The 16,274-nt window shown below is 43.9% G+C and overlaps 1 protein-coding gene across 7 annotated transcripts in view; it reads right to left on the reverse strand.

Annotated features, from left to right (window-relative positions):
• Window positions 1-16,274, reverse strand: part of DOCK8 (dedicator of cytokinesis 8) — a 193,313-nt gene that overhangs the window by 5,926 nt on the left and 171,113 nt on the right. For all 7 annotated transcript variants that reach the window (XM_033122589.1, XM_033122588.1, XM_033122593.1 and 4 more), the window contains 6 exons: window positions 16,011-16,142; window positions 15,420-15,554; window positions 13,896-13,985; window positions 10,690-10,926; window positions 8,148-8,291; window positions 6,701-6,807 (listed from right to left, as the gene is read on the reverse strand). In XM_033122589.1, coding sequence (XP_032978480.1) covers window positions 6,701-6,807; window positions 8,148-8,291; window positions 10,690-10,926; window positions 13,896-13,985; window positions 15,420-15,554; window positions 16,011-16,142 — 845 coding nt within the window. The remainder of the gene's footprint in view (window positions 1-6,700; window positions 6,808-8,147; window positions 8,292-10,689; window positions 10,927-13,895; window positions 13,986-15,419; window positions 15,555-16,010; window positions 16,143-16,274) is intronic.

Genomic DNA, 16,274 nt, shown 5'->3' on the forward strand with positions numbered 1-16,274 from the left:
GCCCGGGGGTCACTGATAATTTCTGAAGTCACCACACATCTCTGGGATGACTATCCCTGATCTTATTGTATATGAGAGAATAATACGTTTCTGTTTTATTTAAGCCATTCTTGGTTACTGGCAACTGGAGGTATTTCCTAGAGGGAAGAGCACACCATAGTAGTTAAGAGCACGGACAGCCAGAGTGCTCGACTCTGCATCTTGCTTTGCTACTCCCTGGCTTTGGGACATCAGACAAGTACTCACGCTTTCCAGGCCTTAGATTCTTCATCTGTGACGTGATGGGGATAATAGCCTATCTTACTGATTATTATAAAGATTCAATGAGTTCAATGTATAAAAGTCTTAGAATAGTTCTGGCACATATGTAGCTAAAACCTAGAACACATTATTCTTCCTGATAGGCCCAGTCTGAGTACAGAAACTGCTCATCCACTATGAACATGATGGACTATTAGAAATGTTATATTCCAGTCCCTCGTTTTTCCTAGTTGATGAAATTAAGATGCAAAGAGCTGAAGTGCCCTGCCCATCAGCACCACCGTGTCTCATGGTATAAGCTGTACAGAGGCAGACAAGCCATGGGAAGATCATCTCGGTATGTAAATTGCATCAAGTCTCTGTTTCCTCCCCAAATTGATGAGGTCTCTAGTGGCCCCACTGAGTGACGTCACACTTACCAATCACTTAGTATGTGCCAAGCCCTATTCTAAGCGCTACGTATGAATGTCTTTTATCCTGACACTAACTTTAGGAGGTAGTGACTACCACAGTTGGAGAAACTGAGGTTAGGTAACTTGCCTAATAAGGTCACCCAGCTACTTAAGGCAGAGTGGGTATTCGAACCCAGGCAACCTGGCTCAAGAACCCATACTCCGAACCCTGGTACCACAAATGCTGCCTATGAAAGACACTGGCCTTTCCAGCCAGAACCCAGGCATATGGCCTTGGTCTCAAATTGAAACTATTCTCTCTGGGGTTCCAATGTGCAGGTCCCAATCCTGCCTTTCTCATCTTCTTCCTGATAACACTTGAGCAAGTCTCCTCTCAAGGCCCCATGGAAAGGCATAGCTGCTGGACTGCGAGGAGGATCTCATAGCAGAGAGAGAGAGACACTGAGACCTCGGCTCCCACCCTCCGCCCACGACTGGGGGAGTACACTACACGCTCCAGGCCCTTTAAGGTAAGGATGGGCAATTTGGGGGCAGGGCACCAAAGGAATACCTGGCTTCTTTGTAGGAAGAGCTGCAGTGGATGTGAGTTCCAGGAGCATAGCCTCTGCCGAGCGCATCCCAGGGGCTTTTTTCAACGCTGGCCCTTCATGTCCTCTCTCCCAGACCCCAGATCCCAAGGGCAGCCTATCCCAATGGAAGATGAGTTTAAATCCTGGTTCTGCCACTTACTTGCTGTGTGACCTTGGGCTAATCATAACCTCTTTCAAACTCATTTTCTTCATCTATAAAATGGTTTTATGGGGATAAAATGGTGTCTGGTGTGTGAGGACCTAGCGGACTGGTAAATCGACGTTGGCTGCCTTTCCTAGAGCACAGTAGGGGTTACAGCCCCACAGAAGGCACTCTTCCTGTGTGCCCCCATCACTGCAGACGGGGAGGCACATGAGGCTAAAAGTGCACAGCACCGTGGGCCAGGGAATGCACCCCAGGCCAGACAAACAGCAGCTATGGCTACATCTTCCTGCTGTCCCCTCTGAACCACCTCTCCCTCCCCTGCTTGGGCCTGTGTCAGCATCTCCCTCAGGGAAGCCACGGTGGCCCTTTCTCCTCCTCCTTAGTGCAGCTGTGGGAAGGGGTCTAGACTGGGGCTGTGTTCTAGAGAAGGTGTCCAATATCACATATGACACGTGGAAGCATATTCTGAGCATCTCCTGAACACACTAGAACCTAGGTGGATCCCCGGATCAGACTATCGGCTAGTCTTTAGTGCTCGCTTCACATTACACTGGCTCTAACCTCCTTCAGGCCCTAACCTCCTTCAGGCCCTGGGCTTCCATGCTGAAGAATTGCAGAGCCCTGCAGTTTCGGTGACCATATACTGTTCTCTCATTCAGCATCAGCGCCCACCACGCTTCAGCTCCATCCCTGAAGCGAGAGCACTGACAAGCTTGATCAAGAGAGGTGCGGGTGGGGCGGGCTCAAAGAGGAAGACAGGATCACACCGTAACCAGACTGGGTTTTTTCTCTTCAGAATCATTGCTGATGGGATGGGAGAGGGGGACGAGCTGTGTGTGTGTGTGTGTGTGTGTGTGTGTGTGTGTGTTTTGCTCTACTTAGCTCCTTGTCTTCTGTTTAGCATCCCAGGCCCACTAATACAGGGGGCTCTGTGTAACAGTCATTCATACGTCCTCATGACTGACAGGTTTCTGAACAACACCTCATCATACTTAAAGTTTTGTTTCCCCACCAAATACTCAGATCTCTTTTCACCTGTTACTTTGGTTTTTACCTGTACTATACACATTGGTTTTGCTTTGGCCCCTTGGGCCCGTCCCTTCTCCTTCCTCTTCACAGACCTAATTCTAGTTTATAAACACCACCACTCACTACTCTGTTTTCTGACTCTACGGCCATATGTGCAGTGGAACCCTATCTGGGTATATCTGAAACCAACCTCTAACGGGGGCATTGCATACTGCCATTTCTTATTTAAATAATAAAAAAAAGAATATTCACTAGTCTTTACAGGAATGAGCAAGCTTAGATAATGTTATGGACTAAATGTTTGTGTTGAAGTCCTAACCCCCACGTGATGATATTTGGAGGTGAAACCTTTAGGAGGAATTGAGGTTTAAATTAAGCCATGACGGTGAGACCCACATGGTGGGATTAATGGCCTTTAAACAAGAAACGCCAGAGAGCTTTCTTCTCACGTCTCTCTACCACGTGAGGACACAGTCAGAAGAAGGGGGTTGTTTACGAGCCAGCAAGAGGGTCCTCGCCAGGTACGGAATCTGCTGGCACCTTAATCTGAGACTTCCCCGACTGTGAGAAGTAAATGTCTGTTCTCCAAGCCCCTCAGTCTTTGGTACTTTGTTATACCAACCTGAGCTGACTACGATAGACATGCAAGAAAAGGAAACTTTACCACACGGATTGACATAGATGATGGTGTCCAAAAGAGTCTGGGTACTTTGGGGGAGCACAGGAGGGAAACAGAATGTTGTTATCTGTCCATTTTGGCTTCTGGAAGCCTGCGGTGTTTTTTTTTCTTACTGCAGGAAAAGGCAGGAGGGGATTGAGGTTCCAACTTGGCAACCTTCTGAATTGCTGCAGGGCTGGCTGGAGGTACAGCAGCTGCAGCTGTCAGCCTGCCAGGTTCTTTATGGCTGTATCCGGTTCTGCTACAGCTGAGTCAGAGAGGCCACTGCCCAGTGGTGGGACCTAGCTGGCTAGCATGCATTTCCGCTATTAGCAATCAGCATCGGAAGGCTCACTTGTGTTCGCCTTGGAAATCTGGGCTTATCGACCTACAGCCCAAGTCTGCTGAGAAGCTGGAGCACACTCCAGGGAAAATCTGAGAGCTGTTCAAACCTCAAACATTTTCCACACCCATGTCACCTCTGCTGTCTGAAAGCAGAGTTGGGGTGGGGGAACAAGGGTACAAACAACTCGACAAAAGAGTTACTCTAGTCATTAAAAAGCTGTCGCTTGCTGATTGGACTTGAGAAGCAATTAAGCAATGGGGGGAAAGGAAGGCTTCCTCACCTACCACTTGTATTGAAGGTATAATCTATAGACCATAACATTCCCTCATTTTAAATTCACAGTTTGATGAATTTTACTGAATTTATACAGCGATGCAAGCTTAACTACAATCTCTCCTACTACTTCTGACCTATGAGAAAGAAAATGGAAGGAAAGTCAACCACTGTTTGCACATCGACGTGAGATGGTGAGCAGCAGTATTGTTTTGTCTGGAGCCTTCCCATTTGTAGGGGACTTGACCTTTACACACGTGTAGCACAGTGCCTGGCACAAAGCATGGGCTCAACACGTGTTTGCTGAACAGATGAGTAAACTGACATCCATGGTTGGTTCAAAAGTGAAATGGTAGGGACGTGTTTACTGTTTTGAAGGGAGGAAGGGGAAGGAAAAAGGGATGAGAGATATAAGGCATGGCCTGAGGGGTAAACCACTGGGGACGGAGGGAAGGATAAAGGAAATGCGAGAGGGGGCCAGTCAGGGCGCCTTTACAGCTTTACAGACTCCACTTCCATCCAGCAGTATCAGCACCACCTGGGAGCTTGGGAGAAATGCAGAGTCTCAGGCCCTGCCCCAGACCTTCTGGATCAGAATCTGCATTTTGAAACGATTCCCCGGCCATCTCTTTGCACAGTCAAGTCTGAGCAGCACTCACAGATATTCTTGTGGTATTCCTAGAATAATGCATCAGCCTACCCAGCAGTGGGGAAGGTGGGACTACAGTCTGGTTTCCCATGGGAATCACCATTAGAAAGGCTGGAGAACAACATTTTAAATGGCGAATTTGCTTTGGGCCAGTCAGCATTTTTGCAGGCCATCTGGGGAGAAAGATAACATCGCCATCAGAAACCTAATGCATGACTTTATGAAAGGAACATCCCTAGGAAAATCGACTTCCTCTTGTGTATCTTGAGCCTGAAACTCATGTAACTCAGCCCTGGTTCTCTTTGTAGTCACTTGTCCTGGGGCCTGGAGCTAATTAGGAATATGTGTTCAGTGGGGATTTTCTAAGTACGTTTTAACTAAGGAACAAAAATCATGTCTCCTCTTCACAAGCTTCCTTTCACATTTCAATTCTCTTCAGAGCCCCATTTACCAACGCGACTGTCTGTCGGGTCTTTCCTTCTTGTCCTAGCACGCTCGTGAAACCATGCAGCTCTCGCTGACTCAGAAAAGCCCAGGGGTATCACAGACATTCCTGCCTCTCGGTCTTGTGGTCGTGCCAATCCCTTTACCAGTAAAAGGATACTTCTTCCCACTACCCCATTTCTTCCACCTGTATTTTCAAGACAAGGTTTAAGTGGTGTTTTCCACAAAGCCTTTCCCAGCCACTCCAGCCTGTAATGGACTGTTCTTTTTTGCACTCTGTAGTCCTATATTTAGTGCACCCTTCACAGTTCTTAGCACATGCTGCATTGTGTCATTTAGCCCTGCAGCTATGTGACCTGTCATCCTGTCATCAGGAGCAGAATATCCAGCTCCTGCATTTCCACCACTAATGTCAGACCTGGGTCATACTGTGCGTTCATTAAACATTTCAGAGGTCCAGAGAGGCCCAGGCTACTGCCAAGCTCAGAGGCCTTCAACCATAATGAATTTTATATAAAGATATATGGAAAGCAAATAGTAAATACAAAAAAATAATAAAATGTAAAGCAACAGTAAATAAAACTTCTCCCAATATTCTTCTAGCCTTTTGTTCTATGAAAATGCACAACTGATTAAAGTAAATCTAGCTTTTGTGTAATGCTAGATTGTTGTCATATACAGGAAACAATTCAAATACCAAAACAGTAGCAAATATAATCTCAGTGTGTGTGTGTATGTGTGTGCACGAGCACACAGCCACACAGAGCCACACACACCTTCCCCTACTACCAAGCAGCTGTGCTTCACTGCGGGACAAAGTGAGTCTCCTCCACAGGTAGCAAATTTGTATACGTCTCACCAAAGCCTGTGAACGAAGAGATATCTCCACTCTCACCCAACGTTAGCATTCGGAGGAATTTTCACTGAATGTAGCAAACTTCAACTTTGAACCTCCTTTATCCCCATCTCCCAAGTGAGGATAGTCTCATACTTTATATGCTGCTCTAAGGTTCTGGATGAAAGAAATACTGGTACACATTTTTCTGATGTTTTTCTTTCTTATAGGTGAAATGCCCTCACATCCTTCATAATCATTCTTTTTAGGGCCACAGGAGACCCAATATACCTGCCTGTATTGCAATAGATTGCAAGACCTTGCCCAAAGAGGCACGTCTTATCCAGGCTGAACAGGCGGCTCTGGAAGCAAGCTCCAGTGCAGAATTTGGGAGCAGAGATGAAGCTTGTCTGACACTGGGAACTATTAGAGATGATCTGAAAAAGCCCAGTTTTCGAGTCTTGCCTTTGTCTCTCAATTTGAGGCAGTATCTATTATTAAGTTTCTAAAAAAATGTTATTGTATCACATGGGAAATTGCAAAGACCGCCAATGGCAGGAACCTCTCAGACTAATACATCATGCAATATCAGCACCTTGATGGAAATGTGGGCTATTTGGATTCAGAGAACCCGGAGTTGAACTCAACTCTGCTACTAACTGGCTATATGACCTTAGGTAAAATGATCTCCCATCTCTAAACCTTCATTTCCTCTTGTAAAATGAGGATGGTGATATTACTTGTTTTATAACGTGATTGTGAGGCACACGTGATATGATAAACATGAAAGCATTTACGGTTGAAGTGTCAGTTACTTAATAGTAGCACAAGTAGTGTTGTTCTACTGCAGTGGTTCTAAAACTTGAGCATGCGTGTCAGACTTCCTGGGGGGCTTGTGAAAACACCGACTGCTGGAGATTCTGATTCAGTAGGTTCGGTCAGTGCCTGAGAATTTGCCTTTCCAGCAAGTTCTCAGATGACGCCGAAGCTGCTGGTCTGGGGAACCACACTTTGAGAACCTCTGCTCTACCGAATTCCCAGCCATTTTCCTTCTTACCGCATTATGAATTCCTTAAAGCACAATCTCAACTTGTTGTGATGTCGATAGAGTTTTGGGTCAGCTGGAATTTCGGCCAAAAACACTTGGGCTACTTCCAGGGGTCCCTGAAGTAAAAAGTGAAAAACAATACTGAAGTTGGAAAGAAAACTAAATTACTTGGGAGAAAGTCTTGGAGTGACTTCTTAGGTTGAACATTTTAATTTTGTAGTTGGTTTGACCAAAACGAAAAACTCAAGGAGGGTCTTGAACTTCTCAGGAAACTGTGATTCCCAAGGAAGAGTCTGGATTTTTCAGAGAATACTCAGAAGAAGTACAAATGTATTTTCTTAATCAAATGCTACTAATTATAGGTATATACAAAGGTAATACTACTACATCAAAAGATATGTGCTTTGAGTTGCTTTTCTAAAAATGAGGATTGTCTTGATCCTTCCACTGATATTCACTTGTCCAGTTGCCCTCGACAGTGTCAAGAATGATTTTGTGTAACTGCTGGCTTGTCAGAGAAATGCAGGGTGTATATATATATATATATATATATATATATATATATATATATATATATATATATATATTCCATGGTTGTGGGCTTATACAGTCTTCCATTTTCATCAAAGGATTGGCACTTAAAAAAGCAAAAGCTTCCTAATATTTTCTGATCTTGGAAATATAACAATCATTTCTCCTCTCTGCTATTTTTGCTTCCTTGATATTACATGGACACACATTTTTTGCAGGGGAGCTCAATTGTGCTGAATGATGAAAGAGTCACTATACTCATTGAGTTTTTGTGTGGAGGTGTGGACAAGAGTGGATCTAGATCTGAAATTAAGGAGGTCCACAGGACAGAGAGTACTAAGCTAGTATTTTCCTCCATCTGAGACTGGATTAGTTGCATGTTGAGCTTGGGAGGCAGGATTCTAATGGGTTTGAGAAGACCTAGTCTGGTCTAAAGTGCCAAAGAAGCCTAGTCCCAGGTCAAACCTGGTTAGCAAGGCTTCTGGCATGCTGAATTCATCTGGTAACTGACCCAGGGGTTGCATGTTCTATTCCCTTCCCCCTTCTCCTGCAGGCATTCTTAGATCAGTCTTAAGCCCTGCAACAACTTTGCCTAAACTGGGCATGACTAAGCACTCTTCAACAGGACCCTAAGTATGGATCATACGTATTGCCAGATCTGGTCCCGAGGGAAGACTTCTCTGAGAAAATGGTGCTCCTTAGATGGCCCACTCCTCTCCAGGATTTCTTTTCTACCTGGGATTGTTCCATGAGCAGAAGAGGCCCCTCTAAGTCTTCTAAACCTCACAAGTGTTCAGTCTAAATTTAGGAAAATCATTTTTATGTTGATCAGACTCCTCATCAACCTCAAGGAAGGAGGATGCAGACATATAATAGAAATGAAAATAACAAGAACCAGAGGAGCTGCAAACCCGCTTTTGCTTACCTGATTTACAGTAGCTCCCACGGAGCCCTGCAGCACCATCTGAAGCATCTTGGCGTCAGGGGGCTCCTGGTGAACTGCAACTGCTAACTGCAGGGTCTTTTTCTTCATATCTTCAATGGCAACTTCGATTGGTGTCAAAACAAACTGAACATAAGACAAAAATGTAGGGAAGTCAGTGTCTGATCTTATAAGCCAAGACAAATGAGGAGCTAGGACAAAGAGGGAGACTGGTTTTGAAGAAGCCGCTAAGGAGGGTTTCAGAGTAATTGAAGGTAATCTGGACCAGTTAAGAGGAAGGAAGTGCTTAACATTTCTTAAGTACTTATCATATTCCAGGAACTTTACATACATTTATCATTTATTCCTTTAAACAACCTCCTTATTCTCTCCATTGTATAATCAAAGAGAGATTTGTAAAGTTAGGAAAGTGCCACAAAATGACACAGGTCATAAATAGGGAGGCCAGAATTTGATCACAACAATGTCTACATTCAAAATCCATGTTCTTTCTACACTGCTAGGTTTCCCTTCCTGTTATTGAACAAGTTACCTGGCTTATTGGGAAAGCGATTAGAAGCACAGCATTCAAGATTTTCTTCCTCACCATAACACAAGATTTTGACATCATGAGTGCCTTCTCCAACTTACCCTGAAGGTGAATTCCTAGTACACAGAATTCTCTTAAGGGTCAATCTGCTAGTTGCTAAATTCTGCAGTTTTGGGATATGGTCCTTCCCGAGTGGAGTCATGTGCCCCTGAATTCATATACTAAAGTCCTAAGCCCCAGTACTTCAGAATGTGACCTTGAGATAGGGTCTTTACAGAGGTAACCAAGTTAAAAGGAAGTCATTAAGATGGGCCCTAACCCAGTATGATTTATGTCTTATTAACAAGGGGAAATTTGGACACAGAGACATGCGTACAGGGAAGAGGATGTGAAAAGACATAGGGAAGGTGGCATCTACAAGCCTAGGAGAGAGGCCTGGAACACGTCCTTCCTTCACAGCTCTCAGAAGGAACCAGTGCTGCAAATACCTTGAATTTTGACCAGTGGCTTCCAGAACTGGGAAAAAGTGTCTGTTGCTTAAGCTATCCAGTCTCTGGCACTTGGTTACAACAGCCCTAGGAAATCAATATACGGAGGTTGTCAGGGAACCACAGATGGCCGAGAAATACTGTAAGGATTCTTATTGGGACCATGAGTTTATTTTTGCGCTATGCCTACGTGTCCTAGTGTTCAAAAGCTCAAAACAATAAGAAATACAGCAGATGCCTTCTACACTAACCTCTTCATAACTGAGTCACTAGTTCAGGTTTGCTTTGCCCTCTGGGAAACCTCTTCTCTGATGTGCTTGCTGAACACTTGAGCTCACGGGCTACTCTCCAGGGAGCTCAGTCACTTCTTCTCCTGCCCAATGAGGTGTATATTCACTACAATTCATCTGTGTTTGTTCACCAACTTGATTATGCTTGTTATACCTGTTATTTGAATGACCTAATCTAATAATACACAAACTGACGAACTATGGGTGTGGAAAGAAAGAGTTGTTTCTATGAAAACCAAGCTGAATGCTTGGGCAAGATGTTATGGAAGTGAGTTTTTATAAAGATCCCGGTCATATTAGGTGTGTACAAGACAACTATAAAAGGCTAGGGGCAAAAAAAAGAAATCATAAAAACCCAGAAGGACTCTACTCTTATATTGTTTAGCAAGGATCTTCAAGCTCTCACTCAGCTTTACAGAAATCAAAACTGAAAATTATAGACAGTTCCTCATGGGTGGGGTTTGTAGAAGGAAGACCATGCTGGACTGTGACCAGCCCACCCCGAATCACAGAGAAGTCTCAGCCCGATACAAAATGAAGGACAAATACACGTACATGGATGCGTTTTAAAGTAAAACAAGATGTTTAAAGCATGTCTAATTGTTGAGCGATTCTGTGGCTAGAGATACTTTCTTGATCAGTCCCATGGATTAGAAGCTTCTGTATATAGAAGCAAAGAAGAGAAAGGGGTCCTCCTGTCAATGTGCAGATGAGGAAACTGAATGAAAGTAAGTGGCCTGTGCAGTGTCACAGGAGGAAGCTGGGGCTGGAAGTCGGGTGGTGTCCTCTACATTGTAGGGTGCCCTTCCTCCACCTTCACCACTAGCTCAGTGCAGCTGCTCGCTTGTTCTTCCTGTCTCTCACAATTAGTAACACAGCTCTGCCTTTTAAATAGATAAAGATTTAATATAAAGTGTTTTAAATTTAAATAGATACATTGCATAGCAATTTTCCATTAAAATGCTAAGTGTTGTAGTGATGCAAGCATATTTATATTCAAGACAAACCTTTAAATATACAAACTACTTAAAGTAATACTATAAAACATGTAGCTGCCTAAATGGGATTCCCTGGCACCGTGAGAATCAGAGGATAACCACCACAATAATATTTCAAGTGTGTTCCTTTCTCGATTTCACTCTGCTCTGCTAAGAAGGAGCAGGAAGGAGGTTTGTGTGTCATCCTGGGAGGAGCCCGTTCCCTGCGGGTGCCATTACCTCCTCCTTCTGGATGACGCTGATCCGAGTCTTGATGTAGGGGAAGGCGTGCATGGTGGTCAGGACCGTGTTCCGCCGGTACTGCTCGTGCAGCTCCCCCCGCGGCCGCCCCTCCAGGGTGAAGGGGGTGGTGTACATGAACCTTCGCAGATTGAAATTCTTCTCAAAGTAGGTTACCCTGTCTTTCATCTCATACTCATCAAAGTAAGGCTCCACAAAAGTGATTTGTATGTAGGCCTGAGGGGGAAAAGGTAGGGGAAGGTGGAGATGAGTTATTCTGTAAACAACCCCCCAGGACACAGGGGAAAGGCATGCTGGCACCAGCATAGCAGCACCACCTCTCTGAGTTCACAGAAGCTGAGCGTATCTGGTGAGACTTCAGCCATCAGCCATACTTCCTCTCCACCCCCACAGGACTCAGAGGGGGAGAGGGCCGTGTGTCTGGGTGAAGTCAGGCCCACAAGCCACCCTGCCTAACTGATCCAACTGAACGTTGCTATGAAAGTACACAAACTGCTATTCAGAAGAGACAAACTTCCCTTTTCGGAACAACCATGACCACTGCACATTTGGTAGAATGGCTAAACTGAAGAAAATCGACAACACCAAGTGCTGACAAGGATGGAAAGTGGCCGGAACTTTCATACACTGATGGTGGGAATGCAAAATGGTGTAGTCACTTTACCAAACAGGTTAGCAGTTTCTTATATAGTTAAATTATACTGACTATCCAACCCAACGATTCCTCTCTGGTGTGTGTGCCTAAGAGAAATGAAAACTTACGTTCACACAAAAACCTGTATGCAAATGTCGACAGCAGCATTATTCATAATATACAAAAAATTGAAACAATCCAAATATCTCTTAAGTAGGGAACGGATAAACAAATGGCGGTACATCCACACAACGGAATACTACTCAGCAATAAAAAAGAACAAACTACTACAACATGGACAACTCTCAAGTGCATTGTGTTCAGTGAAAGAAGCCAGACTAAAAAAGCTGTGTGATCCCATTTATTTACTGTAGGAATCCATTTATATGACGTTCTGGAAAAGGCAAAACTGCAGAGACAGAATATAGATCAGGGACTGTTGGGCTGAAAGTAGAGGGAGGGAATGGCTACAAAAGGGCATGCGGAAATACTGTGGGTAATGGCATTCTTTTGTATCTTGATTGGGTTGGTGGTTACATGAGTTTGTCAAAACTCATAGAACAGAAAAAGAGTGAATTTTACTGCACGTACCTCATTAAAAAGTACACACACACACACACACACACACACAGTGAAGAAGGGCACTTATTAAAAAAAATTTCTCCTAAAAAAAAAAAAGTATAACGATGACCATAGACTCTGCAACACCCACCCACTAAAATGGATGGGTGAAGTCACTGATCTCGACTGTAAATTATTATTTAGTGGGATAAAATCTGGTTATAATTCTGGGTTTAGATTCTTCTTTAAAACTCTCAGAACCTACTTTGGGGAAAAAGGAAAAACGAGCACCTTGTGTCTGGGATGTCACTGGTGACTCTACATAGCATGTGCGGCGGGCACACAGACAGCCTGAACTTCCAAAGACTTCAAACATGTCTGTCGGAAGCTTAGCCCCGGTCTGACTAGTTAATGCTTCAAGCCTAGATGAGGGAATGTATCGTAAGTGAGTGAGTCTTCTGAAATATGTGGAAAAACAAACTATCACATTTGGCCAATTCCTCCCTACTTGCATCATCTTCTTAATATCCTGGAGGACAGAACTGAGAGAAGAGTTTGGACTCTTCATTTTACAGACCAGATGGCCACTGCCCCTCTGTCCCCTAACCCTTAATAATACCTTGAACTTGCATTATTTCCAGCGGTTTAGAAAGCGCTCATGAACTTATCTGTCTATGAGGTGGGCTGAGCAGGCAGGCACCACTCTGTAGTGTAATAAAGAATATATCTAGCCTTTGTTTGCATTTCCTGGCACAGAGCTTCAAAAACCCTTAGAATTTCCTGAGTGTCTTTTTTTTTTTTTTTAATGAGGTGACTCTTGCGTGGTGAGTCCCTAGGTAGCTTCAAGAAGGGGGCTGATTATTCAAAAGACCAATCATATGACTTGGGTTGGGAGTTGGGGCCGGCCTGACCTCCAGGGAGGGGATGGGGACTGGAGACTGAATTTAATAATGTGGTTGATGATTTAATCCACGCCTACCTGGATTGGTTCAATTCTGGACACCAAGGCTCGCTCAGTGGAGCTTCCTGGTTGGTGAACATACCTGCCGGAAGGGGGACATGCCTGGATTCCATAGGGAGAGGGCAGAGAAGCTCTGGGTTCCTTCCCAGACTTGCCCTGTGTACCCTTTATCATACAACTGTCATCATGAGTATAGCACTTTTCTGAGTTCTGTGTCATTCTAGTGAATTATCTAACCTGAGGGAAGTGGGAACCCCCAAATTTGTGGCCATGTGGCCAGAAATGTGGGTAGTCTGGGGACCCGATGTGAGTCTGGTGTCTGAAATGAAGGCACTCTTGTGGAGAGCTGAGTCTGTAACTTGTGGTGAGTGTCAGAACTGGGCTGCAATCCACCCATTCGGGGGTGAAGCAGGACACGCCCCCATGTGAGAAGTGAGGAAACTGAAGTCTAAGCCCTTTGCACCACTCCCCCAACAACACAGTGACCCTGCAGTTGCCTGGAGGGAATACCTGCAGCTAAAGAAGGTGCCACTCAATGCTGCCAATGAAAAGGTTGCATCTTTCTAACACATCTTAAATTTAGAGTTTCAAGTTTTATAGAAATGCAGTAAGGAGCAGTGATGAGAGCATGGTTTTGAGGATAACGGACCCTGAGTTCCAGTACTGGCTTCAGCACTTACATGATCATGGAAAGTTGCTTAACCTTTCCATACCTCAGTTTTCTCATCTGTAAAATAGAAATAATACCACCTATTTCAAAGGGCTGCTGGAGGATGAAATGAAGTGGTGCACACAAAGGTCCTAATGCAGTGCCAGGCACACAGTTGGTAATAAATGGTAGCTCTTATGACTTCTGCCTTTGAGTATGGTTTCTTTAAAATCTAACGAATAGTAGTTGAACCCTAGACAGAAAAGTTTGGCTGCACTGAAATGATTTGGAGAGCCCAACACAAGAGGTCACTTTATGTTCTTGGGCTAGAACAAAGGGAATCAAAGCCTGATGGTTATATTTTGCAAATTTCCTCCTACCTTGTTAGGATCCAGCTTGGTTTTGTCCACAGGCGCAGAGTCTTTGATCACTTCCACAAATTCTGCACCAAAACATTGACTATAAAATCCCTAGGCAAGAGAAACCGACAGATTATAAAGGTTATTTCAATGTAATGCAACCTTTTGTCTTTCAGAAGTGGAAAAAGTTTGGAATAAGTGTAAGGGAGAGTTTGCTTGTTGATTACTGAAAGTCCCTCTGATCTAATAAGGCAAGTTCGACACCTCCTGAGACAAAAATAAAAATATCAGGAAGTCCAGCATTGCAAACTGATACGTGCACCCCTACAGGATGAATGATTCATTTCTATTCCAACCAGAGTCATCATATTTCCTGAAGCAACACCAGGGGTATGACACTATTCACTTCTTGCCTTTTGTACCCTAGGAATTTGGAAGTCACCAGATTTTCTATAATGCGACAAAGCACCGTGCACAAGAAAACAAAACATGTCCTTCTAGTCCTAAGTTGGGAAAACACATGAAAAAGCCAAGTGTCCTGGGGATTGCTAGCTCTCCTTCTCATGAGCTCAATGACTGGGTGAGTCACCCAGCCATTCTGGGCCATGGCTTCTCTGAGTCAAGTAAGGATTAAAATCCCTTGTCTTATTTGGCATGGATAGATAGTATAAAAAGAAACTTGGCAACAAAAATGTTTTAGGTTTTACAGCCGTAAAAGGGCGTAAACTCAAAGCAATAGCAAGAAAGTATAAGGAGTGAAGCTCTGCTTAATTGGTGTCAGCAGCTCAGGGGACCCCAGTTATTCACCCTGAGAGGGTTTTGTTTTGGGGGCTCTGCTTGACTTTCCTCTTGAGCTCTCAGCGTTTGGCCCTTTCAAAGTCTATTTTCTTTTTCCTCACCTTTCTCTATGCTGTTTCCCTTTGTCTCAAGCCTTTTGTCGGGGAACACGCTACTCTTTTCTGCTACATTATGGATCAAATTAAATAGCAGGTTGGACTTGGGACTGCCAGCCCAGGGGTTGGGACACTGACTCTAATTATCCAAAGCGGGCTGCTCCTTGGATCGGCAGGAAGAGCTCGCTGTGCCACAGTCCAGGTGTGGCTACTGTGAGAATCTCTGCGCCAGAAGTGGGATGTGTTATCCAGTGACACCGAAAGGATGGCCACAGCATTTTCTAGGTGTAACTCAGTAATCTGGTCAGATTACTTCAAAGTCACGGTAATAACCTTCAAGCTGAAGAACTATTACTAAAATTTGAAAAGGGTTACAAGAAAGCATATGACATTGATTGAATTTTGGATAGTCTTAAAAATGATATTCACCACATAAATCTACAAACTCTGACAAGAATACATAGAATCTTAGAAGAAAACGATCCAAACCCTGCTTTACCTCGAGATCTCACCTAATACATTCATATTATACATGCAATATGGAAAAATTTATATATATATACATAAATGATGAATCCATGATCCTTTGGATTTTTTGTAACTTGTTTTTGTCAAGTATACAATGTCAGGCACACAGAGTCACTTTTCTTACCTCTAGTCTGTGAGAGATCTCAGGAAGCTTGGTAATTGCAGGCTCTTTGTAAACAAATTCTTGCTCATCCAAATCCCCAAACTTGGATCCATAAAAACCAACTCGGAAGTAGGTTCCAAACATTCTCTTATGACCCTGATGAGCAATATAAGAAAACCTCTCCTTAGTTATATAATTCACGAGGATCCATTGTGTTGCAAAGGATAGGAGTCTTTTACTGCTGTTTGTAAAGCATTTTATTCCTATAGCGAACATAAACAGCAATCACTCCCTTAAAAAATTCAATGTTTATGGAATAAACTTTGAAATAATAACAAAAGAGATCCCATGAAAGATTTGTAGGACTTCTTTTAAGTGAGTTTAAAAGATTCTCCCATTTCCTGGTTGGAAAGTAATTGAAGCTACCTTCTTTCACACTCTGAATTCTGGCCCTCTCATCTATGCCCAGCCCTTTCCATTTGGTAGGTGAGAGGTACAGTGATGATACGCTCAAGTAAATCACTCCCTGCAGAAGAAGGGAGGCTAAGCATCTCTGGGACAGCGTCATCTGCTGCCAGGTAACAGGACCTGTTGGCCAGGGTCCCCAGCTACCTTGCTAATGATGCTGTCAAAAGCCTTCTGCAGCTTGTCGTGAGTGGAAGTCAGCTTCCGGAAGTCTCGATGTGCTTCCAGGATGGGGATGACCAGCTTGTAGACCTCATTAACCGTCTCATACAATCCTCCCTTGGAAAGAGAAGAAAATCAGAGAGAATTTAACCTTTGGAAACTTCAAAAGAGAAAGCAGAGTTCATTATGCACTGGAGAATGGGTTTATTATTGGCACCACAATATTTTAGAGAGCAGGAGGGCCGTCTG

This window comes from Rhinolophus ferrumequinum, chromosome 12 (genome assembly GCF_004115265.2).
Source record: "Rhinolophus ferrumequinum isolate MPI-CBG mRhiFer1 chromosome 12, mRhiFer1_v1.p, whole genome shotgun sequence".
NCBI classification, from domain to species: domain Eukaryota; kingdom Metazoa; phylum Chordata; class Mammalia; order Chiroptera; family Rhinolophidae; genus Rhinolophus; species Rhinolophus ferrumequinum.